A 27,094-nucleotide genomic window follows, 5' to 3' on the forward strand; every position below is an offset into this window, starting at 1 on the left:
TTACGGGGTATGATTCCACAGATGGCGGTTATCTTGGATATTTCCACATGTGATCCCATCAGCTAAGCTTTAGATTACTCCTCCTAATCTCTCCTTTCGTGTCTCGGTGTCTCACGGCTGAATATCATCAAGCTCAGCGGGTCCGTGGCAGGCGATGTCGGGGGCAGGTCATGGCCTTGGTGCCGGCTCCAGCCCACTGTCCAAAATGATTTTCCTCTGATTGGGCTTGTTAAGCTTGCCTAGTGTGTTTGCGGGCCAAGTGAAGAAAGCGGGTCTGATGATGTAATTGATTACATGTCTTCAGCCAGTTTCCTTAAAGGGACCATGTGAAAATTTGTGCAGCCAGTGTTCTACAGCATTCAGGTGCTGTAAACACTGACGAGCACAGCACAGAGGTACACGGCTGCACCCAGGTGCTCCCATGACTCCCTCCATATGCTGGTTGCACGTTGCACAGGAGGACACAAGCAGGGATGTCATCAGGAAGACCAGGCTGCAGTGGTGCAAATCTTTCAATGATCTCAATAGATCACGAAACGTTACTGCAAAGCCACTCAACCTCATCCTGCTGTGCCACTCATCACATCCCCATCCCTCTGCCTTCCCTACCCTACTCCTACACATCCTTACTCACACCAACATACCTTGTGCCTCCACCCATCCCTCTCGATCTACATTATCTCTTCTCCATCTCACTAGTCACCCCTCACACTCAGTCTCATCCTAGTGCAATCATATAACTAACAACACACAGGGGTAGGCACTTGGATGATTTCATAGAATCACAGAATGGTTACGGCACGGAAGAAAACCACTCGGCCCATCGAGCCCGTGCCAACTCTCAGCTAGTCCCACTCCCCTGTCCTTTCCCCAGAGTCCTGAAAATTTGTTTCTTTCAGATACTTATCCAATTCCATTTTGAAAGATAAGATTGAGTCTGCCTGCACCACCCTTTCAGGCAGTGCATTCCAGATCTTAACTACTTGCTGTGTAAAAAAAAATTTCTTACGTCGCCTTTGGTTCTTTTGCCAATCACCTTAAATCTGTGTCCTCGGGTTCTCGACCCTTCTACCATTGGGAACAGTTTCCCTCTATCTACAGATAATGCTGGAAATTTCAGCAGGTCGGGTCATCGACCCGAAACATTAACTCTGCTTCCTCTCCACAGATGCTGCCTGACCTGCTGAGATTGCCAGCATTTTCTGTTTTTATTCCAGATTCCAGCATCCGCAGTATTTTGCTTTTGTGTTCCCTCTATCTACTCTATCCAGATGCCTCTATCAATGTTCATGTAGAGTTTCTGTTAATGTGGTGTCAAACATTGAGACCTTTATTTTAAACTTTTTGCATTCTTGGACCGATCCCTGTGCATCTTTGGAAGTGGCTTAGTGAGTTGCAGTGAATGGTGAGACATAAAGGTAACCCCGCAATGATGACGAGTGTGAAAGGAATGGCTTGGGCATTGTAGATAGATATGCTTTATGGTGTTGGTGTGGGGTGGTGACAACCTTGCGCATCATGTGGCAGCCAGGGTGTGCAGCGCCAAGTGAAGTAAATCTGGCCATAGCGAGGCCATTCCTTGCACTCCGGGCAGCAATGTGGTTGGGTACTGATGCCCTCTGTCCTGTGCAGCATCAGTTGATTATGGAGAAGGTTGGTGTTGCTGGTGCTGCTGGTGTGCCTGGTACTGCTAGTGTTGGGGCTGATCGTGATGGGATTCTGAGGACCAAGGTGAGATAGTTTCAAGGATAACGATGCTGATGTAATAGATGGCAGGTGAACTTGAAATGACAGAAGCAATCTGTCAATGGTGAGAGGGGTTGTTCCAATGAGATGACACCGGATAGAGTTTGCTCCAAACACTTGCAACCTGCATAAAGCTCAATTTTTCTTCCAAATGCAGTAAACAACTTGGAAAGTAAACATCTGTGAGATGAGAGCTTTTATAGCACATTTTCAGCTGTCAAGTAATGAGCTGATTCCATGGCCATTCAACTCCCGCCCTGCTTACCTGATGTGATTCCCGAGCAGCGTGGACCCCATGGGCGACCTGGTAATCACTGAAGGTGAGCTGAAAATAGTTCTTAATCCTCTGTTAACAAAATCATAATGACATGAATTGCCTCCCCCGCTGCTGCATGTCGGGTCTGCTTAGCGCTGACAGACCCGACATCTGGGAAAGGTGCGTGGCAGAGGACTGACAGCAGGGTCCCACCCCACTGTCAAAAAAAACACTTTCCCAAGCAACCCACCACCGATTGTGCCTGCTGAACCCCAGCAAAATTCCCCCCTCAGTGTCTGTTTTCCATACACTCCCATACATCTGTTTTGAGGCATTTGGGATGGATTTTTTTACATTAAAAGATGCCACATAAATGGAAATTATTGTTGTTAAGAGTGCGTACTCTGACCAATTTTCCTTTTCCTAATCCAGGGAGTAATTTTAATCTAACCCACCTGGCAAAAACTGATGGGATCAGATCGGCCGCCCGTTTTATACCCCATCCAATGAAGTCTACAGAAACTAAAATCGGGCGGGATATAAAAATGAGCAGCCGATCCAATCCTGTCAGTTTCCCACCGGGCGGGTGAGGTTAAAATTACCCCCATATGTTTGTTAAGGCAACTGTAGCAACCCCAACTAAGATCAGTTAATTCAGCACAGAGCGGAATGCAACCTGGGACCTTCCTGTAATGTATAGCTGAGAAATAGAATTTGGCGGCGATCGTGACTGGGTTTCCGAGTGGGTGAGAGGAGTTGTGATCGGGCCGTGGCGTGTCCCCCCGCGACAGGCATGACAGATAAAATCTGAGGCACGCAGCCTCATTGATATTTAAATGACCAGCTCGCCTCCCATTCCACCGCCATTAAAAGTGGAAGTGGGCGGGTTTGAGGTGGGTTGAGTTGGGTTTGAGATATTTAAAATTTTCACATTCTACCCAACTTAAATTCACCCTTTTTTGGAGGTTAAATCCCCTCTTTACATTTAAGCCACCAGGATAGATAATTATGCCTTTTGAGCCAAGCTTTAACTCTCCAGAGATAGAGAAAATAAATATTCAACATTTAGATCAGGAGATCGGGAAGAGCAAGCATCGCGAGACCTGACTGGGTGCAGGGCTTTAAAAGGCGGCGGCACAGCGGGAGAGCTGGAGATCGGGAGAAGCCGGAGATCGGGAGAGGCTATCTGCAGCAGCAACAAGAGTAAGAGACAAAAAGTAAAAAGAATTGAAATCGAAGTGTGACATCACAGCCAAGCAGGTAGGCGATTGGCCGGTTGATTGGTGAGTATTTCTCTTTCTTTTTTTTTCAAACCTTGGGCATTGGTGTAAGTTAGGAGCTGCAATTAAATAGATCAGTGCTATTTATTATCTAAAAAAAACTAATTAATTAAATCAGCTGTTTGCTGAGTAGCAGCTGGGTGTGGTCTGCTAAGGTTTAGAGTTTATTTCTGTTTGATAGTTCCGAGTCTAACTAGAGGGGTGGCACGTAGCTCTCAGTCTCGCGGATGTACCGCAGTGACATCAGTCTCGCGGATGTCACTGCGGTACATCCGCGAGACTGAGAGCTACGTGGATAGCACGTTTCTAGAGGTGCTCACCTTGCAGCTTAAGAGTGTGCAGGCAGAGAGGGAGTGGGTGACCAGCAGACAGAAGATGAAGACTAGGCAGGTAGTGCAGGAGTCCCCTGAGTCCATCTCGCTCTCCAACTGGTATTCTCTGTTGAGTACCGGTAAGGGCGATGATGCCTTTGGGGAGTGTAGCCAAAGCCAAGTCCATGACAACACGGGTGGCTCAGCTGCACAGGGGGGAGGAAGAAGAATGGAAGAGCTTTAATGGTAGGGAATTCAATAGTCGGGGAGCAGACAGGCATATCTGTGGCCACAGTCGTGACTCCAGGATGGTACGTTGCCTCCCTGGTGCCAGGGTCAAGGATGTCACCGAGTGGCTACAGGGCATTCTGGGGTGAGTGGGTGAACAGCAAGAGGTTATGGTCCATATCGGGACCAATGATATAGGTAGAAAGAGGGATGAGGTCCTGCAGGCAGAGTTTAAGGAGCTAGGAAAGAGATTAAAAAGCAGGGTCTCAAAGGTAGTACTCTCCGGATTACTCCCGATGCCACGAGCTAGTTAGTGCAGAAATAGGAGGATAGAGTAGATTAACGCGTTGCCGAAGAGATGGTGCAGGAGGGAGGACTTTAGATTCCTGAGGCATTGGGACGGCTTCTAGGGGAGGCGGGACCTGTACAAGCCAGACAGGTTGCACCTCCACAGAGCCGGGACTAATATCCGAGCGGGAGGGTTTGCTAGTGCTGTTGGGGAGGGTTCAAACTATCTTGGCAGGGGGATGGGGAGGGGAGTAAAGCTGGAAGTGGAAAGCAATAATGTAGAAAGTGAATTTGAAAGACAGAAGAAACAAGGGCTAGAAAGTAGGCAACAAGGAGGTCTGGCTATACTAAATGGAATATACTTCAATGCAAAGAGTATAATGAATAAGGCAGATGAGCTGAGAGCACAGGTAGACATTTGGGAGTATGATATTATAGCTATTATAGAGACATGGCTAAAAGAGGGGCAGCTTAACATTCCTGGTTACAGGATTTTCAGACGGGATAAAGAGGGGTTTAAAAAGGGAGGGGGGTCGCGGTATTGATTAAAGAAACTATTACAGCTGGGAGGAGGGATGATATGTTAGCGTGATCATCAAATGAGGCCATATGGGTCAAACTGAAATACAAAAATGGGGTGATCACACTGCTGGGCATGTACTATAAACCTCCAAACAGTGAGAGGGAGATAGAAGAGCAAATAAGTAGGCAAATTTCTGAGAAGTGCAAAAACCAGCGGGCAGTAATAGTAGGGGATTTCAACTATCCTAATATTAACTATGACAACATTAGTGTGAAGAGCATAGAGGGTGCGGAATTCCTAAAATGCATTCAAAAGAACTTTTTTAGCCACCATGCAGCAAGCCCAACACGGGAGGGGGCGGTTCTGGATTTAGTTTTCGGGAATGAAGCTGGGCAGGTGGAAGGTGTATCAGTGGGAGAGCATTTAGGTGCTAGTGACCATAATTTAGTTAGATTTAAAGTAGTTATGGAAAAGGACAAGCTGAGACCAGGAATAAAAGTTTTAACTTGGGGAAAAGCTAATTTTGCTGAGCTGAGAGGTGATTTAGCCATAGTGGACTGGAAAGAGCTACTTGAAGATAAATCAGTGGCAAAGCAGTGGGAGGCATTCAGCAGGGTTCAGGCCAAATATGTACCCTTAAAGAAAAAGGGTATGACTAACAAATCTGGAGCCCCCTGGATGTCTAGGGACACGCAAGGGAGGATAAAGAAAAAAAAAAGGGAAGCTTATGACAGATACTGTGGGCTAAATACTGCAAAATCTCTCAAAGAGTAAAGAAATTCCAGGGATATTAGGAAAGCAAAGAGAGAGCATGAAAAATTCTTGACAAGTAAAATCAAGGAAAACCCAAAGATGTTTTATAAATATCTTAAGAGCAAGAGGATAACTAAAGAAAGGGTAGGGCCTATTAGAGACCATGAGGGTAATCTGTGTGTGGAGGCAGAAGATGTGGGTATGGTTCTTAATGAATACTTCACGTCTGTTTTCACAAAAGAGAGGGGTGACGCAGACACTGCTATCGAGGAGCAGGAGTGTGAAATATTAGATGAAATAAACATACTGTGAGAGGAGGTATTAAGGGGTTTAGCAACATTGAAAGTGGATAAGTCCCTAGGCCCGGATGAAATATATCCCAGACTGTTTCCAATCCTCTCTGGCTTCAGGTATGGTGCCAGAGAACTGGAGGACTGCTAATGTGGTACCTTTGTTTAAGAAGGGAGAAAGGGATAGACTGTGCAATTACAGGCCAGTCAGCCTAACCTCAGTAGTGGGAAAAAATCCAGAAGGACAGGATAAATTTTCACTGAGAAAGACACGCTTTAATCAAGGACAGTCAGCAAGGATTTGTTAAGGGAAGGTCGTATCTGACTAACTTGATTGAATTTTTCAAGGAGGTAGCCAGGAGGGTCGATGAAGGCAAAGCTTATGATACAGTGTATATGGATTTTAGCAAAGCTTTTGACATGGTCCCAAATGGCAGACTGGCCACAAAAGTACAAGCCCATGGGATCAAGGGCAAAGTGGCAAGTTGGATCCAAAACTGGCTCAGAGACAGGAAGCAAAGGTTAATGGTTAATGAGTGTTTTTGCAACTGGAAGGATGTTTCCAGTGGGGATCTGCAGGGCTCAGTGCTAGGTCCCTTGCTTTTTGTGATATACATCAATGATCTAGACTTGAATATAGGGGGTATGATTAAAAAGTTTGCAGATGATACTAAAATCATCTCTGTGGTTGATAATGAAGAAATGTTGGAGCATTCATACAAGTAACAGCGTAATATTGCTAAATATAGGAAAAATAGTCTGGATCTAAATGTAAGATCATTAACCATTAAACAGTGACAAAAACAGAGCAACATGTAGAAGGCAAGTGAAACATTTTGGTTCTATATAGAAAAACTGAACCCATTAATTTCCATTTTTAACCATGTTCACCAGTATCTACTCTCCCCACACAACACCAAAAATGAACAATTTAAAATCACATGATTTAGTAATAGACATATTGATGTTTTAATATTCTGCATTTTAACCTGTAAATTCTCTTCTTCAATTCCCATTTTTTGAGTTATCAATCTTGAAAAAGCTGGCTGACTGAGATGCTGAACAGTGAGGTGCTTTTCCAGAATGAGCAATGGAAAACTGGATACCAGACTCAGCAGCCTCACTGTTGTGCACTTCCCAGAATCCAGATCCAGTGACCCTGGAAGCACAACTCCAGGAAAAGCACAATTGGCGACACAGCACTGAGGATGGAAAATCAAAGATTAGAGAGGCGGGGTGGGGGCGTGGCGGGGATGGGTGGGGGGTCTGGGGAAGCAATAACGTGGACAAAGTACAGATTACAGTTTTAAAATGATAATCCATATGAATCAGTACATCATTCATTCTCATTTACCTTGGACAATGTGAAGTTGGTTTTTTGAATGTGCATATTTGATGTCCTCTTGTCTGGCAGTTAGCAGATTGGACTTACAGAGAAAAGTTATAGTTAATAAGTAAAATACATATAACTGTAATAAACTAAATAAAAATGGTTAAAATATGCTTTAAAAGAACTAACCTGTTACTTTAGAGACGATAAATGAATTGGCAGCTCTATATTTACTAAAACCAAAGAAGAAATGTGTAAGTTTGTATTAGCGAGGAATGCAGATATTCAATTTAGAATCTTGTGGATTGGAGGGAATAATTTTTGAAGCAATTCAGTTATAAAATAACTACTTCAGTGATACTAAAAAACACTGAACTGCAAGATGTTTTTCATTCTAAATATTGTTAACTACAGATTAGAGAGTAGCTGCCTTTAATTTTTTGTAGATACAGATTATTCTGATTTTGTGGTGAATATATTGCTGAGGTAGTATTATCAAGGCTAATGGCTTACATCACTGATCTTCAAGCATTGAACAGTGGGATTCAATACTTTCCATACTTTTATGTTTGTTAACAAATGTGTTTCACAGTTGCAAAAGGAACAATACTTGAGTGGTATAATGGAGGGATATCAAGCAACATTGGACAGGGAAGACTACAGCTGCAGCCTTGTCCCAACCGAGATATTCAACCCTTCACCCCAGTAGAGAAGGCTGCTGTCTGCCCCCTCACTGTCCTGTCACTTACCAGGCCAGGACTCCATCGGTGAGGCCTACATGCACCCTTGTGAAGGCAAGCATGCCTCATCTATCTCAGTGTAGTAGCACCACTGAAACAACAGGTCCTGACTGAAGCCTAGCAGCGGGAACTCCCGACTTAGGATGGCACCATCCCTGCCCGTTATTTGCCTGTAAGTGGGGGTAGGGAAGTTGTGGCAGGAAGGACACAGATCCAACATTAATTGGGTCTCCCCATATCCTTAGGGATTCTGCCAGTCTCCTACTGAAGCTACAGCAGGGGACAAGTGGAACACTCCATGGAATTTCGAGGCCAACTTGTTAGGCCTTGCTTCAGTCCGAGGCTTAAACTTCAATTATGTTCCTGATTTTCACATGCTTCTGCCTCCTTTAACAGTGGCCTTCTCTCCTCTGGTGCTGCAGTGGATGTCCCATATTTCTAAGCTACTTTCCACGGGCACTGTCAGACTACCTTTAAAACCGCTATCATCCACTCCTCCTCAAAAAACTGACTATTAACCCATCAATCCTCTCCAATTACTGTCCCATCACTGACCCCCCTTCCTCTTCTAAAACCCCACCATCTCTTCCCCCTCCCTTTCCTCAGCATCTCCCTTCTTGCTTTACACCTTACCGCCCCTCCTTCTCCTTTACCTCTGTCTGCCTTCATTCTTTCTCCCCATTTTTTCTTTCTTATCCCCTCTCCTCCCTGCCTATCTCCTCCTGCCCTCCTCCCTTCCCCATTCTCCTCTTCCTACTTTGTCTCTCCCCATCTCTATCCTCTCTGCCTGCACCTCCGCTCCTCTCCCATTTCTCTCTTCCCCTACCCTCCTCATCCCTGTCCTTCCTCTCCACTCTTTCACCCCCCCGACTTCTCCTCTTCACTCTTCTCCCTCCATGCCATCATCTCCTCACTCCCTTTCAACACCTCCAGTTTCATCTCCCTCTTGTCCAGTCATTAGTCACATCCCCACCTCAACCTCTCCACCATTCTCCCGCCTTCTCTCCCTCTCCTTCCTCCCCCTCCCATCTACCTCCATTCCCCTTCCCTGCCTTCATTCAATTAACGCTGCCAAACTATAACGGGCCCTTTGTCTTATGCAACCCCACAGAAGATCAACTAACGAGCTTTAAAATGCTGTGGGGAAAAGAATACTATTCGAATGGCAGACATGTATAATGGTATGTTACTGGTGGGGTGGAGGGTGGGGGAGGAGTGAGGGGAGTCGGGGGGGGGGGTGAGGGAGTGGGTTGGAGCCAAAGCTCCCTGTACTGAGATTCCCTGATTCACCAGCCTTTAAAAGACCCTGTGTAAGACTGGAGCGCCTCGTGTAATGAGGTGTACCAGCTTCAAAAAGGCAGAAATTGGCCCCAAGGGGGGAGGGGTTTCCAAGCTCAGGAAGTAGCCTGGACCCCTGAAGGTACAGAAATTGTTTTTTAAATTTTGGATTTGGCTCCTAGAAGTAGAAAGCTGAGTGGGTGGGCCTGCACTACTTCTGCAGGAGGGTGGTGAGACTGCATGGGGCTTCAGGGGATGGGGGGCTGGGAGGGCTTGCGCAATTCCCCCTGTGGCAGCAGGCTCTGGAGTTTCACAAGATGCGCCCATAATGGTACTGGCATCTTCCAGACCCCTTTAAATGTCTCATGCACCTTACCCCCTCCAATCTCCAGCAGAGTCAGTGATGGAGGGTACCAGCATGCTCGATTAATGCAGGACTGACACGATCACTGCCCATGCATTTTCAGGGCGACTATTTTTTTTTATATAGAACAAATATCTGTAACAACATTACAATGATTGCAATTTATATGAAAATTCAGCACTACTGCACTCCCAGTGTGGAACTGCAGCTCGACTTCTCTGCCTTCTTTTTGTGGTTTACAAATGGTTTGCAATTGGAGTCACCAATACTCACCCAATCGATTGAACCCCATTTCTATTGGCTTTTATAAAGAAAGGTTTCTTTCCTTGTCTGGTAACATCGACCCAGCCACCTTCATTGTCCACCACTCCATAATGCATTGCAGCTCTACAAATGCTTGATTGCTGAAAAAATGCACATGAGATTAAGAATATAATAAACATAGAAACATAGAAAATAGGTGCAGGAGTAGGCCATTCGGCCCTTCGAGCCTGCACCACCATTCAATAAGATCATGGTTGATCATTCACCTCAGTATCCCTTTCTTGCTTTCTCTCCATACCCCTTGATCCCTTTAGCTGTAATGGCCATATCTAACTTCCTCTTGAATATATCCAACGAACTGGCATCAACAACTCTCTGCGGTAGAGAATTCCACAGGTTAACAACTCTCTGAGTGAAGAAGTTTCTCCTCATCACAGTCCTAAATGGCTTACCCCTTATCCTTAGACTGTGTCCCCTGGTTCTGGACTTCCCTTACATTGGGAACATTCTTCCTGCATCTAACCTGTCCAGTCCTGTCAGAATTGTACATGTTTCTATGAGATCCCCTCTCATCCTTCTAAACTCCAGTGAATACAGGCCCAGTCGATCCAGGCTCTTCTCATATGTCAGTCCTGCCATCCTGGGAATTAGTCTGGTGAACCTTCGCTGCACTCCCTCAATAGCAAGAACGTCCTTCCTCAGATTAGGAGACCAAACTAAACATAATATTCTAGGTGAGGCCTTATCAATGCCCTGTACAACTGCAGTAAGACCTCCCTGTTCCGATACTCAAATCCCCGAGCTATGAAGGCCAATATACCATTTGCCTTCTTCACCACCTGCTGTACCTGCATGCCAACTTTCAATGACTGATGTACCATGACACCCAGGTCTCGTTGCACCTCCCCTTTTCCTAATCTGCCGCCATTCAGATGATATTCTGCCTTCGTGTTTTTGCCACCAAAGTGGATAACCTCACATTTATCCACATTATACTGCATCTGCCATGCATTTACCCACTCACCTAACCTGTCCAAGTCCCTCTGCAGCCTCTTAGCATCCTCCTTACAGCTCACACCACCACCCAGCTTAGTGTCATCTGCAAACTTGGAGATATTACACTCAATTCCTTCATCTAAATCATTAATGTATATTGTAAATAGCTGGGGTCCCAGCACTGAGCCCTGCAGCACCTCACTAGTCACTGCCTGCCATTCTGGAAAGGACGGTTTATCCCGACTCTCTGCTTCCTGTCTGCCAACTCGTTTTCTATCCACGTCAGTACATTACCCCCAGTACCATGTGCTTGAATTTTGCACACCAATCTCTTGTGTGGGACCTTGTCAAAAGCATTTTGAAATTCCAAATACACGACATCCAATGGTTCTCCCTTGTTCACTCTACTAGTTACATCCTCAAAAAATTCCAGAAGATTTGTCAAGCAGGATTTCTCTTTCATAAATCCATGCTGACTTGGACCGATCCTGTCACTGCTTTCCAAATGCGCTGCCATTTCATCTTTAATAACTGATTCCAACATTTTCCCCACTACTGATGTCAGGCTAATAATAATTACCCGTCTAGAATTACCCATTTTCTTTCTCCCTCCTTTTTAAAAAAGTGGTGTTACATTAGCTACCCTCCAGTCCATAGGAACTGATCCAGAGTTGATAGACTGTTGGAAAATTATCACCAATGCATCCACTATTTCTAGGGCCACTTCCTTAAGTACTCTGGGATGTAGTCTATCAGGCCCTGGGGATTTATCGGCCTTCAATCCCATCAATTTCACTAACACAATTTCCTGACTTTGTTCAGTTCCTCCTTCTCACTAGACCCTCAGTCCCCTAGTATTTCCGGAAGGTTATTTGTGTCTTCCTTCGTGAAGACAGAACCAAAGTATTTGTTCAACTGGTCTGCCATTTCATTGTTCCCCATTATAAATTCACCTGAATCTGACTGCAAGGAACCTACATTTGTCTTCACTAATCTTTTTCTCTTCACATATCTATAGAAACTTTTGAGGTCAGTTTTTATGTTCCCAGCAAGCTTCCTCTCATACTCTATTTCCCCCCGCCTAATTAAACCCTTTGTCCTATCTTGGACATACCTACAAGTCTTATGTCCATTGAAAGGACGACTGAGCAGAGGGCACATCAAGGATGGTGCAATTAGCCTGGCTAGAGGATATGCTCCACAGGGTACTTGGTCATCTTATCCTCCTTTTCCCTTCTCACTAAACTCTTTCCCTCACACAGTCTGCATGATAAAGTGGTGCTGCTTTGAGCTGCCACTCATCTGTCTCTGCAAACCCTTGCCACTAACAGCTATCCCTTGTCCTTCTCTTCTTGTCTTTCCCAATCCATCACATTTAAAGAGCTACGTTGCAGAAAAGGAAGAGTTCACTAATTGTTCATTTTTGGTGTTGTTGTGTGGGGAGAGTAGATACTGGTGATCATGATTAAAAATGAAGTTTTTCAATATATAAAACTGAACCAAAACATCTCACTCCACTAGTCACCCAAGTCAATATGGCGTCCGACGCAGTTTGGGCATGGCAGATTACAGCACAAAATGTGCGGTTATCCACTTTGGTGGCAAAAACAGAAAGGCAGCATATTATCTGAATGGTGATAGATTAGGAAAAGGGGAGGTGCAACGAGACCTGGGGGTCATGGTACATCTCATTGAAAGTTGGCATGCAGGTACAGCAGGCGGTGAAGAAGGCAAATGGCATGTTGGCCTTTATAGCGAGAGGATTTGAGTATAGGAACAGAGAGGTCTTACTGCAGTTGTACAGGGCCTTGGTAAGGCCACACCTTGAATATTGTGTACAGTTTTGGTCTTCTAATCTAAGGAAGGACATTCTTGTTATTGAGGGAGTGCAGCAAAGGTTCACCAGACTGATTCCCGGGATGGCAGGACTGACATATGAAGAAAGACTGGATCGAATAGGCTTATATTCAACGGAATTTAGAAGAATGAGAGGGGATCTCATGGAAACATACAACATTCTGACGGGATTAGACAGCTTAGATGTAGGAAGATTGTTCCCGATGTTGGGGAAGTCCAGAACCAGGGGTCACAGTCTAAGGTTAAGGGGTAAACCATTTAGGACCGAGATGAGAAATTTCTTCACTCAGAGAATTGTGAACCTGTGGAATTCTCTACCACATAAAGTTGTCGAGGCCAGTTTGTTAGATATATTCAAAAGGGAGTTCGATGTGGCTCTTACAGCTAAAGGGATCAAGGGGTATGGAGAGATAGCAGGAATGGGGTACTAAAGTTGCAAAAATGATCAGCCATGATCATATTGAATGCTGGTGCAGGCTCGAAGGGCCGAATGGCCTACTCCTGCACCTATTTTCTGTTTCTATGATATCTAATGGCAATTTTATGACAGAAAACGTGCAGCCACGAGTTGAATTTCTCCCTCAATAACTTTCAATATTAAGAAACTACAATAATAATAATTTGTCAAATAGAAATGCAAGTTATTTATCAAAATAAATGCTGTAAATCTTAAATAAAAATAAAATTTGCTGGAAATACACAGCAGGTCAGTCAGCATTTGTCAATAGAAAAGACAGGTTATGACATTTCAGGTGTGTATTCTGCATAAATTATTAATTTACCACATTATTAATACATGTTTTTATGCAGAAAAATTGAATAACTTTCAAAATTTGTAGCTACACAATTAAGAAACCCTGTGTGGTGTATGCAATAACTGTTAGACTGAGTACTGTTTAACTCCAAGCGGTATGACCTTGGCTCTGCTTTATTAAGGCCCAAAGTGACTAATATACAAAATTATACTTGGGCTGCACAAACATGCGTGCAGCCCAATGGCCTCCAACAGTGACACCATCTAGTGGCTAGTGATCGCAAAAGTACATACATGACAATACCCCCCTCTGAGATATTAATACAGACTTTTACAAGTTGAGACGGTCCGGTGTTATATGCTCCCGTGTTGACTGTCTCAGTTCAACTCCAGCCTTGGGTGAGTGTTCAGAGTCTGTTGTGACTGGTGGCTGGGTGGCTGACCTGATGGGAGTGACAGTGGCCATGTCAGGGATTGAAATTCCATTTTCATTGAACATGTCAGCGATTGAAGGTCCCGATTCACTGATAACGACTGAGTCCTCTGATGACTGGGGGTAGGTTGGTTGGTCGTCGATTGTCTCTTCCTCGGACTGTTCCGGATCGTCTGTGTGCCGCAGCTTTGTCTGATCCATATGTTTCCTGCATGTTTGCCCATTTGTGAGCTTGACAATAAATACTCTCTTGCCCTCCTTGGCCATGACAGTACCAACTTGGTACCCTGACCATAATTCAGAACATATACAGGATCATTTACAGAAATATCGCGTGACACAGCTGCGCGATCGTGATACCCTTGCTGATTTTGTCTTCTATATTCAACATGATTATTCAAGTCAGGGTGTACAAGAGATAGCTTGGTCTTAAGACCTCTCTTCATCATTAGTTCAGCAGATGAGACCCCGATAAGAGTGTGTGGTCTTGTCCTGTAACTAAGCAGTACGCATGACAGGCAGGTCTGCAGTGACCCTTGGGTTACTCGCTTTATAGTCTGCTTTATGATTTGGACAGCACGTTCTGATTGCCCATTTGATGTTGGTTTGAACGGTGCTGACCTTACATGTTTGATACCATTGAGTTTCATGCACTCTTGAAACTCCTGACTGGTGAAGCACGATCCGTTGTCGCTAACAACGATATCAGGCAGATCATGCATCGTGAACATGACACTGAGATTCTTAATGGTAGCTGTGGATGACATGATTATACACTCTATCCACTTCAAATATGCATCCATCACAACTAAAAACATCTTCCCCAGGAAGGGATCTGCAAAGTCTATGTGGATCCTGGACCATGGTTTGGACGGCCACGACCACAGACTCAGCGGTAATTCCACTGGTGCTTTGCTTAGCTGCATGCAAGTATTGCACTGATGCACACATGATCCCAGCTCAGAGTCAATTCCCGGCCATCATACATGAGACCTGGCGATGGCTTTCATCATTACAATGCTGCGATGTGTGCTATGTAGCTCACGTACAAATTTCTCTCTCCATTTCTTGGGTATAACAACACAATTGCCCCACCGTATACAATCCGACTGAATGGACAGCTCGTCTTTGCGATGAATGTAAGGTTTGGTCTCCTCGCACATTGGGTATAGCAGACCAATCACATTTGAGGATGCAACTCCTCACCACCGATAAAATCAGGTCCTGGCAGGTCCAGGTCTTAACTTGTTGAGCCGTGACAGGGGTTCCTTTACTCTCAAAAGCATCCATAACTAACAATAGTTCCGCCGGTTGTGGCAATGGCAGATGACTCAAAGCATCGGCACAATTCTCGGTGCCAAGTCTATGGCGAATGACATAATCATAAGCGGATAATGTCAGCGCCCACCTCTGGATGCGGGATGAAGCATTGGTATTGATACCTTTGTTTTCAGAGAACAGTGAAATGAGCAGCTTGTGATCTGTCTCCAGTTCAAACTGAAGTCCAAACAGGTACTGATGTATCTTTTTAACCCCATACACACAGGCTAGTGCTTCTTTCTCTACCATGCTGTAGGCTCTTTCCGCTTTAGACAAACTTTTTGAAGCAAACGTGACTGGTTGAAGTTTACCCGACTCATTAGCTTGTTGGAGTATGCAACCAATTCCATATGACGAAGCATCACAGGCCAATACTAAACATTTACATGGGTCATAATGTAGCAGCAGCTTGTTAGAACAAAGCAGATTAGTGGCTTTCTCAAAAGCTCTGTCTTGAGACGCACCCCACACCCAGCTGTCGCCCTTTCTTAGCAGCATGTGCAGTGGTTCTAATAAGGTGCTCAATTTAGGTAGGAAGTTACCGAAGTAATTGAGTAGACCCAGAAACGAACGCAGCTCCGTCACATTCTGTGGCTTGGGTGCATTCTTGATGGCCTTGGTTTTCGCGTCCGTGGGCCTGATGCCGTCAGCAGCAATTTTCTTCCCCAGGAATTTGACCTCTGGTGCCATGAAGACTCACTTCGAGCATTTCAGTCTGAGTCCCACTTTACCCAGACGATGTAGAACCTCTTCCAGGTTGTTCAGATGTTCCTCGGAGTCATGACCTGTGACCAGGATGACATCTTGGAACACGACAGTTCTGAGAACAGACTTCAATAGACTTTCTATGTTCCTCTGAAATATTGCTGCAGCCGAGCGAATTCCAAAAGGGTACCTGTGATAAATAAACAGTCCTTTCGGCGTGTTAATGCACGTAAGTCTCTTTGACGTCTCGACCAACTACTGTGTCATGTAGGCCGATGTCAAGTCCAGTTTGGTGAACGACTTCCCCCGGCTAGCGTTGCAAACAAGTCATCAGCCTTCAGTAACGGATACTGATCCTGTTTCGAAACCCTGTTGATCGTAGTCTTGTAGTCTCCACAGATTATGACTGTGCCATCACTCTTCAGCACAGGGACAATGGGGCTGGCCCATTCATTAAATTCAACCAGTGATATGATCCCTTCATGTTGGAGTCTGTCCAGTTTGATTTCGACCTTCTCCCTCACCATATGCGGAACTGCCCAATCTTTACGATGGACAGGTCTTGCATCCAAGTCCACGTGGATCTGCACCTTGGCTCCCGTGAAGTTGCCGATGCCTGGTTCGAACAGCGAGGGGAACTTGCTCAGTACTTGGGCACATGTATCTTTCTCCGACGACAACGCCTTGATGTCGTGCCAATTGCATCTGATTTTTTCAAGCCAGTTCCTGCCGAATAGCGTTGGGCCATTGCCTGGGACAATCCACAGCGGTAACTCGTGAACCGCACCGTCATAAGACACTTTAATTGTGGCACTGCCAATCACCGTTATGAGTTCTTTGGTGTACGTGCACAACTTGGCATTGACTGGACTCAGCCTGGGCCTCACAGCCTTAGTATCCCACAGCTTGTCAAATGCCCTCTGGCTCATTGTTGAATGACTCGTCCCCGTGTCCAGTTCCATCGATACTGGCATCCCATTAAATTTCACGTTGATCATTATTGGTTTGCTCTTTGTTAGGAACAAGTACAGTCCATACACTTCCTCCTCTGGTATCTTGGATTGCGTGTCCGGATCCACGCTAGTCTGACCATCATCCTCCATGTGGTGTGTCGTAGCACGCTTGCTCTTCTGCGGATACTTGCGCTGGGGATGCCCCACTCTCAGACAGCCTTTACAACTATATTGCTTAAATCGGCACTGCTGGTGCCGGTGATTTCCCCCACAACGCCAACACGAAGAAATCAGATGCAATCCCGCTGGCAGACTTTGGGCAGCCACAGGTTTTGTGTACGCAGTCGGGTAGGCCTTGCCATGTGCCGCTCTGTCGAACGCCGAATCAATCATATTTACAGTACTTGCCGAGTTTTGATTTTTCACTAATATCTGCTTTAGATTTTTTATCCATTGTCATGCATGACTGAGCGATCGTGATGGCCCTGTTCAAGTCCAACGTTTCCACCACCAGTAGTTTACGCAGGATCACCTCGTGGTTGATGCCGATTACAAAGAAGTCCCGCAGCATGTCTGCCAACACAGCCCCGAGCCGACACGGTCCCGCTAGATGTCTCAGGTCGACAACGAATTCCGCCGCATTCTGGCCCTCTGAGCGAACGTGCGTGTAAAATCTGTATCTCGAGATGATGATGCCTTCGTCTGGCTTAAGGTGGTCCTGTACCAGTGTACACAACTTTTCATACATCTTCTCTGTTGGACTCACAGGCAGGAGTAGATTCTTTATCAGACCATAAATATTTGGACCGCAAATCGTGAGGAACACCGCCCGGCGCCGATCTGTGTTGCCGACCTCCTCCATTTTGTTGGCTATGAAGAACTGGCTCAAAAGACTCACAAAGTCTTCCCAATCTTCTCCTTCAACGAATCGCTCCAACAATCCAATTGTGCTCATTTTTGCATGCAAAGGTTCTTGTTGCCTCATCGCCAAATGTTGTGCATGCTATAACTATTAGACTGAGTACTGTTTAACTCCAAGAATTATGATCTTGGCTCTGCTTTATTAAGGCCCAAAGTGACTAATATACAAAATGGTTGGCCTTTTATACTTGGGTTGCACACACATGCGTGCAGCCCAATGGCCTCCAACAGTGACGCCATTTAGTGGCTAGTGATCCCAAAAGTACATACATGACACCCTGCAGCTATGATGAGGAGTTTTCCTCGTTTTCATTTACTCACCATTTCATAATGCAGAGTTCCAATTACTTTTCCTTTGCTATACAAGCAACCAGCCGGGCATTCATACCTGGAATATGAAAGTGGCACAGGGTTAAAAGGTGGGTCCTTGGCTACTTGTTTCCAATTCTATCACCATTTCCAGAACAGAAGGTTTCAGCTTGATACATTAGAACCTCTATTAAAATAATTTTCTAAATATGAGCCTTGCTGGTCAGTATAAACTGTAAGTAAATTTTACATATCAAGTAAATTTTTAAGCACTATTTTGCAAGTTATTTTTTGTTAGGCCACTGAAATCAAGATAACTAACTTAGAAGGTATATCTAGGATAATTAACATGTGAATTCTGATGAAAGATGGATGATCAGTTATCAAGTTTAGATTATTTACTAGAATAGGATATAGGCATTGCCTCAGTTTCTCACCTATTACAGGTTGTCCCCTTGCACTGGTCACGCAGTTTGGTTTCACAAGACACCAACTGAGCTGGAGAAGAGATTATTACAAGAATGAGATTTTTTTAGATCTGTTTCATGATTTTGTTATATTTTGCAGAATGGTTACGGTATCTCAAGGTCCTCACAGAAATCAATTATCAGCAAAATCAGCCTTGTGCTCTTAAGGAGATTTATTTTTACCGTGAGATTTTATTTGGGGCTGAGGCACTTTTTTGCAGCCAAAAGTGAAATAAAATTTATATTCAACCAATAAATCTGTTCCTCTACCCAAGCCCTCCACATGTCACAGAGCAGCAAAATGTAATTTTGTAGCAATTTTAGCACCAAAGGCAAATAAGATTAACGAATTCTAAAAATGGGCACTTTTGATGCAACCCTGTTGAAAGGTATATTAAGCAGCGCTATGCCACCACCAAACACACTATCCCCTACCCTTTCAGCATTCCAAAGGCACTGTTTACTCCACGACACACTGTTCCACTCCTCAATCACCCCAATACCACCTCCCCTTCCCACGGCTCCTTCCCATGCGAGCACAGGAGATGCAAAACCTGCCCTTTCACCTCCTCCCTTCCCAACATCCAGGGCCCCAAACACTCCTTCCAGGTGAAACAGTGGTTTAATTCTCCTTCTTTCAATTTAATATACTGTATTCGCTGCTTACAATGCAGACTTCTCTACATTGGGGAGACCAAACATAGATTGGGTGATCGCTTTGCTGAACACCTCCAAACAGTCTGCAAGTGTGACCCTGAGCTTCCGGTCGTTTGCCATCTTAATTCTCCATCCCACTTCCACTCTGAGCTTTTTTCCTTGAACTCCTACACTGTTCCAATGAAGCTCAATGGAAACTCAAGGAACAGCGCCTCATCTTTTGATTAGGCACTATACAGCCTTCCGGACTCAACACAGAGTTCAACAATTTCAGACCATTAACACTGCTCTCATTTTCTTGGACAGCGGGTGCCATTTTCAGCTCCTCTAGACCCATTTTGTGTTTCTTCACTTGTCCATACCGCCCCCTTTTGCCTTGCACCATCATCCCTTTTGTCATTTAATCACTGCTGCCTTCCATCCTATCACAGACCTTTTGTCATTTAATCACTGCTGCCTTCCATCCTATCACAGACCTTTTGCTCTTTTCCCCTATCCCTCCTTTCCCTGCCGCTGGAGTTGCTTAAAACCGGTAACATTTAAAAAATCTGTAACATTTTTCAGTTCTAACGAAAGGTCAATCGTTAACTCTGTTTCTCTCTCCACAGATGCTGCCTGGTCTGCTGAGTGTTTCCAGCTTTATCTGTTTAGATTTCAGATTTACAGCATCCGTAATATTTTGCCTTTGTATTAGAATATATAAGTTGTTCTTACACATTTGTTGGGTATTTATAACCTCATTCATGTCAAGGTGTTCAGTCCTTGAAGAATCTGTTCGCGTTCGAGAATTTGAATGCGTTTCTTGTGTTTTTGTTCTCTGTCTCTCAACCTCATTGGTTTCTTCCTCTGGCTCTGAAGGAGAATAATGGCGATCTGTGCCATCTGCTTCAAATTGAAACAGAAATGAAAAGGAATGAATAGACAAACCCTGAAGTTTTATTAAATTATATTCTAAAGGCCATGGAGCCATGCAAATGCCTGCAATAGTACAGAGTGAGTTCCCTATAGTTTTTATGTAAGCCAGAAAAAGCCATAAACAATAATGCATTTTTCATAAACCAGGGTTTAATCAAACAACGCCTTGGTGTGGGCCTAGACTATTCAATACTTATCGTTTTTGGTCAAAGAAACATGAAATATATGAGAAAAGAAAAAAAATGTGGATTAACTTTGATTTCAACTATTTCTAGATAGTGATTATGGCCCCAAGTTTCGTGCCGCGGCGAAAACGGCGCACCTCCGAGCTGGGCGCCTGTTTTTCGCGCCGAAAACTGTGCCTAAAAAAAAGTCCGATATTCTCGAGCTCCTTGGAGCTCGATGTCTGCTTGGCGCGGCGCGCTCTTCGCAGCAGGGGGCGGAGCCTAACACTCATGCCGATTTTCTAAGTAGCAGGGGGCGGGTACAATTTAAATTAGCCTTCGTGGTGTCGGCAACCCTGCGCGTGCGTGTTGGAGCGTGCGCGCACGCGCAGTCTCATACAAACATTGGCACTCGGCCATTTTTAAAAATACTGCAGAAAAAGTGAAGATTTGTTTCTTGGACCCTGCAAAGGCTTGTAATTTAATTTTTTTTTATATTTCTGTGTGTGAGGGAGTGCTTTTAGCAGCACTGCTGAATAAATCACCTGCTGAAATCAGTGAGTTCAGCTTTTCACTGCTAAACTTGCAGAACCGGTGCTGCATTGGTGCATGCAAATTAAGGACTGTGTATTTGGACTGTGTATTTAGAGAAATAAGAGTGCCAATTCAACTTTGCAATAATACGTGGTGTTGACAATGCAGCACCCATTCTGCAAATTTAAATATAAAACTGTCGATGTGGCTGCCTCTCCCTGTCCAAATGGCCTCAGTCCCCCTCACAGCTCGAAGGCTGCTGCTGTATCTTCGGCTGCCGGCCAGCCACTGACGCCGCTGCTATCTCATGGCCGAATGGCCTCACGTCCGTCCGCTGATTCTTCGGCTGCCGGCCAGCCACTGACGCCGCTGATATCTCATGGTCGAATGGCCTCGGGTCTGTCCGGTGCTGCTTCTTCGCGGCCAGCCACGAAGAGAATGAAGGCCTGCCTCAAGCACTGCAGCTCAGCTCGAAGCTTGCTGCCGCTGCCGTCGAGACACTGACGCCACACCGCTGCCTGAAAGGCCTGCCTGAAGCACTTTCACACAGGTAGGAACATGGTTTATTTAATCTTTTCTTTGCTTATAAATTTTTATTCAGGTTGGATTTATTTGTATAATATTTGTATAAGTATAACTAAGGATTGATTGTAGAATTTAATAATAAAAATCAGGAGCAAATCATGTGGAAACTTGGGGCCTATATTAGACCAGTTTTAGTTTGGCTCAGTTGGCAGTACTCCAGTCTCTGAGTTATGAATTTAAAACCTAGTCTAGGATTGAGCACACAAGCCAAGATGAAACTGCAGTGCTGTACTGCATTATTCGCAATGCTGCCTTTAGGATGAAACACTAATCTAAGGTACCCTCTGCCAGTTCTACTAAAATTCCCTTGACACTATGTAAAGAAGAATAGGATGTTCTCCTGCTGACCTGGCCATCATTCGTGCCTCAAGAAAAAGCTTTTTTATACAACGAATGGTTAGGATCTGGAATGCACTATCTGAAAGGGTGGTAAAGGCAGTCTCAATCACTGCTTTCAAAAGGGAGTTGGATAAGTACCTAAAAGAAAAAAAAAATGCAGGGCTATGGGGAAAGTGCGGGGAGTGGGATTAGCTGAAATGCTCTTGCAGAGGGCCGGCATGGGCTCGACGGGCTGAATGGCCACCTGTCCTGTAACCATTTTATGATTCTATGAATCAATACCTTCAAACACTAATCATTTACCTCACTGCAGTTTGTGAAAATTTGCTGTGTTTGCCTATATAACAATCACTGTACTTCAAAGTAATTCACTGTATATGAAATGCATTGAAACTTTCCTGAGCAATTCAATAAGGTGCTACATAAATGTTTTCCTTTCTTTAGAGAAGACTGCACATATACACTAGAATAGTGACACATTGGAGTTTGAATACTCTGTGCTACAGAATGCAGGATCTGGGTTTGCTAAGCTGATTCCCCAAATCGTGAGTTTATTTCAACCATGTTGCTGTGGATGATATCAATCTAGCACAGAGTACTTCGTCCCTATAAAAACAGGGAAACCTGGACACCAAGTAGGAGCAGCATTAGCAAAGGTTTGGAATTGGACTCCAGACCATCTTTATCTGGTGAGTAGCATGAGTAGAATACAGGAAAGAAAAGTAGGATGAGAAAAAATAAAGGCTGAGGTCTGGATCTGGCAGGAAACCGTGCTGGTCGGTTAATTTCCCGCCGCCCATGACAGAATGACACCCATTCGAGATTAATGTCCAGGCATCTTTTAATTCTCGCTGGTCAAATTCCCATCCATTCCAGGGAGTGAAGGTTGGGTTGAAATCTCATCTCAGCTGCCAAGGTCATCCCATGGGGTCTCACGATCAGGAAGGGGCAGGGTGGGGGCGGGGCCGTGGCAGGGGAGGCCTAACCCTGAGCTTTCCTTGTGTCTCAGAGGAGCGCTCCAGCTCCTCCTGGCCCAACAAGTAAAGGAAAGAAACTTACCTCTTCTGGTCCCGATCTTCTTCCCCGCTGTCTGCACCTGGCCAGAAAGCCACTACAGCTTCCTGCTTAGGCTGTCTGGTTAAAATTTTTCCTATTACCTGGAAAGTGGCCTTGGGAGTTGGAGTGAATGGTAAGACATTACTTAACTTTGAGCAATGGGTATGCATATGACAGGAATGGTTTGGTCATTTCTGGACAGCTTTGTACTGTTGGTGGGTGGGGGGAGTTGGTTCAGCAGCTGGGAGCCATATGGGTGCACTGATACAACTTAAATAAATTGTGTCATTCTGTGGCCAATCTGGCCCTCCCAGGCAGCAATATGCACAGCTGCTGGTGCAATGTCCACTTCAGGATCCTCCTCCTCTTCCTCGTGTTCCTCCTGCTCCTCCTCCCAAGGCAAAGAACAAAAAGGGCCACTGTACAGCAAAATTCTAAAAGGACAAAGGGTGTTAAAAAAACAAGCCTGAAGGCTTTGTGTCTTAATGCAAGGAGTATCCGCAATAAGGTGGATTAATTAATTGTGCAAATAGATGTTAATAAATATGATGTGATTGGGATTACGGAGACGTGGCTCCAGGATGAGCAGGGCTGGGAACTCAACATTCAGGGGTATTCAACATTCAGGAAGGATAGAATAAAAGGAAAAGGAGGTGGGGTAGCATTGTTGGTTAAAGAGGAGATTAATGCAATAGATAGGAAAGACATTAGCTTGGATGATGTGGAATCTATATGGGTAGAGCTGCAGAACACCAAAGGGCAAAAAATGTTAGTAGGAGTTGTGTACAGACCTCCAAACAGTAATAGGGATGTTGGGGAGGGCATCAAACAGGAAATTAGGGGTGCATTCAATAAAGGTGCAGCAGTTATAATGGGTGACTTTAATATGCACAAAGATTGGGCTAGCCAAACTGGAAGCAATACAGTGGAGGAGGATTTCCTGGAGTGCATAAGGGATGGTTTTCTAGACCAATATGTTGAGGAACCAACTAGGGGGGAGGCCATCTTAGACTGGGTGTTGTGTAATGAGAGAGGATTAATTAGCAATCTCATTGTGCGAGGCCCCTCGGGGAAGAGTGACCATAATATGGTGGATTTCTGCATTAGGATGGAGAATGAAACAGTAAATTCAGAGACCATGGTCCAGAACTTAAAGAAGGGTAACGTTGAAGGTATGAGGCGTGAATTGGCTAGGATAGATTGGCGAATGATACTTAGGGGGTTGACTGTGGATGGGCAATGGCAGACATTTAAAGACCGCATGGATGAATTACAACAATTGTACATTCCTGTCTGGTGTAAAAATAAAAAAGGGAAGGTGGCTCAACCGTGGCTATCTAGGAGGGATAGTATTAAAGCCAAGGAAGTGGCATACAAATTGGCCAGAAATAGCAGGGAACCTGGGGACTGGGAGAAATTTAGAACTCAGCAGAGGAGGACAAAGGGTTTGATTAGGGCAGGAAAAATGGAGTACGAGAAGAAGCTTGCAGGGAACATTAAGGTGGATTGCAAAAGTTTCTATAGGTATCTAAAGAGAAAAAGGTTAGTCAAGACAAACGTAGGTCCCCTGCAGTCAGAATCAGGGGAAGTCATAACGGGGAACAAAGAAATGGCAGACCAATTGAACAAGTACTTTGGTTCGGTATTCACTAAGGAGGATACAAACAACCTTCCGGATATAAAAGGGGTCAGAGGGTCTAGTAAGGAGGGGGAACTGAGGGAAATCTTTATTAGTCGGGAAATTATGTTGGGGAAATTGATGGGTTTGAAGGCCGATAAATCCCCAGGGCCTGATGGACTGCATCCCAGAGTACTTAAGGAGGTGGCCTTGGAAATAGTGGATGCATTGACAGTCATTTTCCAACATTCCATTGACTCTGGATCAGTTCCTATGGAGTGGAGGGTAGCCAATGTAACCCCACTTTTTAAAAAAGGAGGGAGAGAGAAAACCGGGAATTATAGACCGGTCAGTCTGACCTCAGTAGTGGGTAAAATGATGGAATCAATTATTAAGGATGTCATAACAGTGCATCTGGAAAATGGTGACATGATAGGTCCAAGTCAGCATGGATTTGTGAAAGGGAAATCATGTTTGACAAATCTTCTGGAATTTTTTGAGGATGTTTCCAGTAAAGTGGACAAAGGAGAACCAGTTGATGTGGTATATTTGGACTTTCAGAAGGCTTTCGACAAGGTCCCACACAAGAGATTAATGTGCAAAGTTAAAGCACATGGGATTGGGGGTAGTGTGCTGACGTGGATTGAGAACTGGTTGTCAGACAGGAAGCAAAGAGTAGGAGTAAACGGGTACTTTTCAGAATGGCAGGCAGTGACTAGTGGGGTGCCGCAAGGTTCTGTGCTGGGGCCCCAGCTGTTTACATTGTACATTAATGATTTAGACGAGGGGATTAAATGCAGTATCTCCAAATTTGCGGATGACACGAAGTTGGGTGGCAGTGTGAGCTGCGAGGAGGATGCTATTAGGCTGCAGAGTGACTTGGATAGGTTAGGTGAGTGGGCAAATGCATGGCAGATGAAGTATAATGTGGATAAATGTGAGGTTATCCACTTTGGTGGTAAAAACAGAGAGACAGACTATTATCTGAATGGTGACAGATTAGGAAAAGGAAAGGTGCAACGAGACCTGGGTGTCATGGTACATCAGTCATTGAAGGTTAGCATGCAGGTACAGCAGGCGGTTAAGAAAGCAAATGGCATGTTGGCCTTCATAGCGAGGGGATTTGAATACAGGGGCAGGGAGGTGTTGCTACAGTTGTACAGGGCCTTGGTGAGGCCATACCTGGAGTATTGTGTACAGTTTTGGTCTCCTAACTTGAGGAAGGACATTCTTGCTATTGAGGGAGTGCAGCGAAGATTCACCAGACTGATTCCCGGGATGGCGGGACTGACCTATCAAGAAAGACTGGATCAACTGGGCTTGTATTCACTGGAGTTCAGAAGAATGAGAGAGGACCTCATAGAAACGTTTAAAATTCTGACGGGTTTAGACAGGTTAGATGCAGGAAGAATGTTCCCAATGTTGGGGAAGTCCAGAACCAGGGGTCACAGTCTGAGGATAAGGGGTAAGCCATTTAGGACCGAGATGAGGAGAAACTTCTTCACCCAGAGAGTGGTGAACCTGTGGAATTCTCTACCACAGAAAGTAGTTGAGGCCAATTCACTAAATATATTCAAAAGGGAGTTAGATGAAGTCCTTACTACTCGGGGGATCAAGGGTTATGGCGAGAAAGCAGGAAGGGGGTACTGAAGTTTCATGTTCAGCCATGAACTCATTGAATGGCGGTGCAGGCTAGAAGGGCTGAATGGCCTGCTCCTGCACCTATTTTCTATGTCTATGTTTCTATGTTTCCTCCGAAGAGATTGTGTGCTCTGCACTTTGTTCCTCCTACAGCTCCACTCCTCGCTGCTGTGCTATGTTGTGCAGAGCGCAGCACACAATGGTCATTCTGGAGACCCTGGCTGGTGTGCACTGAAGGGCTCCTTCAGATCTGTCCAGGCATCTGAAGCGCATCTTCAGCATCCGATAGCTTGCTCTATTACACATCTCATTGTCATCTGGTTTTGATTGTAGTGCTCTTCGGCCTCATTGCTTGGCCTCCTCAAGGGTGACATCAGCCACCTCTTCAGTGGATAGACCTTGTCTCCAAGCAGCCAGCCAGTAAGTCTGGTCGGAAATGCCAAGAGCTAAGGGAGGGTGGACTGGGGCAGTTGAATGAGTCATGACAGCACCCTGGCACACACATGCATGATGATCTTTTTGTGGTTGCAGATGAGCTGCACATCGAAGGAATGGAAGCCCTTATGGTTCATGAACACTCCTGGGTTATCTGGGGATGTCTTGATGGGCACGTGTGTGCAGTCAATGTTGCCCTGCACCTGTGGGAAACCAGCCAGAGCCGCAAAGCCGAGCGTCTACTTATTCTGACTGGCTTCATCAGTGGAAAAGTGTACATAAGTGCCTGACTAGTCAAACATGGCATTGGTCACCTGGGTGATGCAATTGTGGGTGGTCAACTACGAGATCCTGCAAATGTCGCCTGCAGATCCCTTGAAGGAGCCTGAGGCAAAGAAGTTGAGGGGGGTGGTCACTTTGACAGCCGCTGGCAATGCGTGTCCAGTAGATCCACTTGCAGCAGGTCTTCTTCCAGCAAGCTACAAATGTCTACCACGACTTGACACAATAGCCTGAGCCCCCTGAGGCACTAGTGTTCAGTCATGTCGAGGAAGCTGATTCTCTGCCTATATACCCTGTGTTGGGGGTATCGCCTCCTACGAGCTGAACCCCTGTGGTCATTCCCTGTCTACTGTGGAGCGGCTGCTTCTCCTGCTGGTGTTGCTTGTGTTATTACTTCTGAGGCTAATCTTGGTCTGAATCAGAGGTCTAAGGTGAAACAACATAAGTGGCACCCATGCTGATAGATACCAAGTAAAGTGGAGATCGAGGCACAATCTTCCAA

General features: G+C 45.1%; 1 protein-coding gene across 1 annotated transcript in view; it reads right to left on the reverse strand.

Annotated features, from left to right (window-relative positions):
* Window positions 1-27,094, reverse strand: part of LOC139259667 (cysteine-rich secretory protein LCCL domain-containing 1-like) — a 117,422-nt gene that overhangs the window by 30,300 nt on the left and 60,028 nt on the right. The window contains exons 6-11 of the mRNA XM_070875225.1: window positions 19,738-19,905; window positions 18,337-18,397; window positions 17,912-17,978; window positions 9,661-9,791; window positions 7,195-7,238; window positions 7,030-7,102 (exon numbers count right to left, since the gene is read on the reverse strand). Of these exons, the coding sequence (XP_070731326.1) occupies window positions 7,030-7,102; window positions 7,195-7,238; window positions 9,661-9,791; window positions 17,912-17,978; window positions 18,337-18,397; window positions 19,738-19,905 (544 nt within the window). The remainder of the gene's footprint in view (window positions 1-7,029; window positions 7,103-7,194; window positions 7,239-9,660; window positions 9,792-17,911; window positions 17,979-18,336; window positions 18,398-19,737; window positions 19,906-27,094) is intronic.

This window comes from Pristiophorus japonicus, chromosome 1 (assembly GCF_044704955.1).
Source record: "Pristiophorus japonicus isolate sPriJap1 chromosome 1, sPriJap1.hap1, whole genome shotgun sequence".
In the NCBI taxonomy this organism is placed as follows: domain Eukaryota; kingdom Metazoa; phylum Chordata; class Chondrichthyes; family Pristiophoridae; genus Pristiophorus; species Pristiophorus japonicus.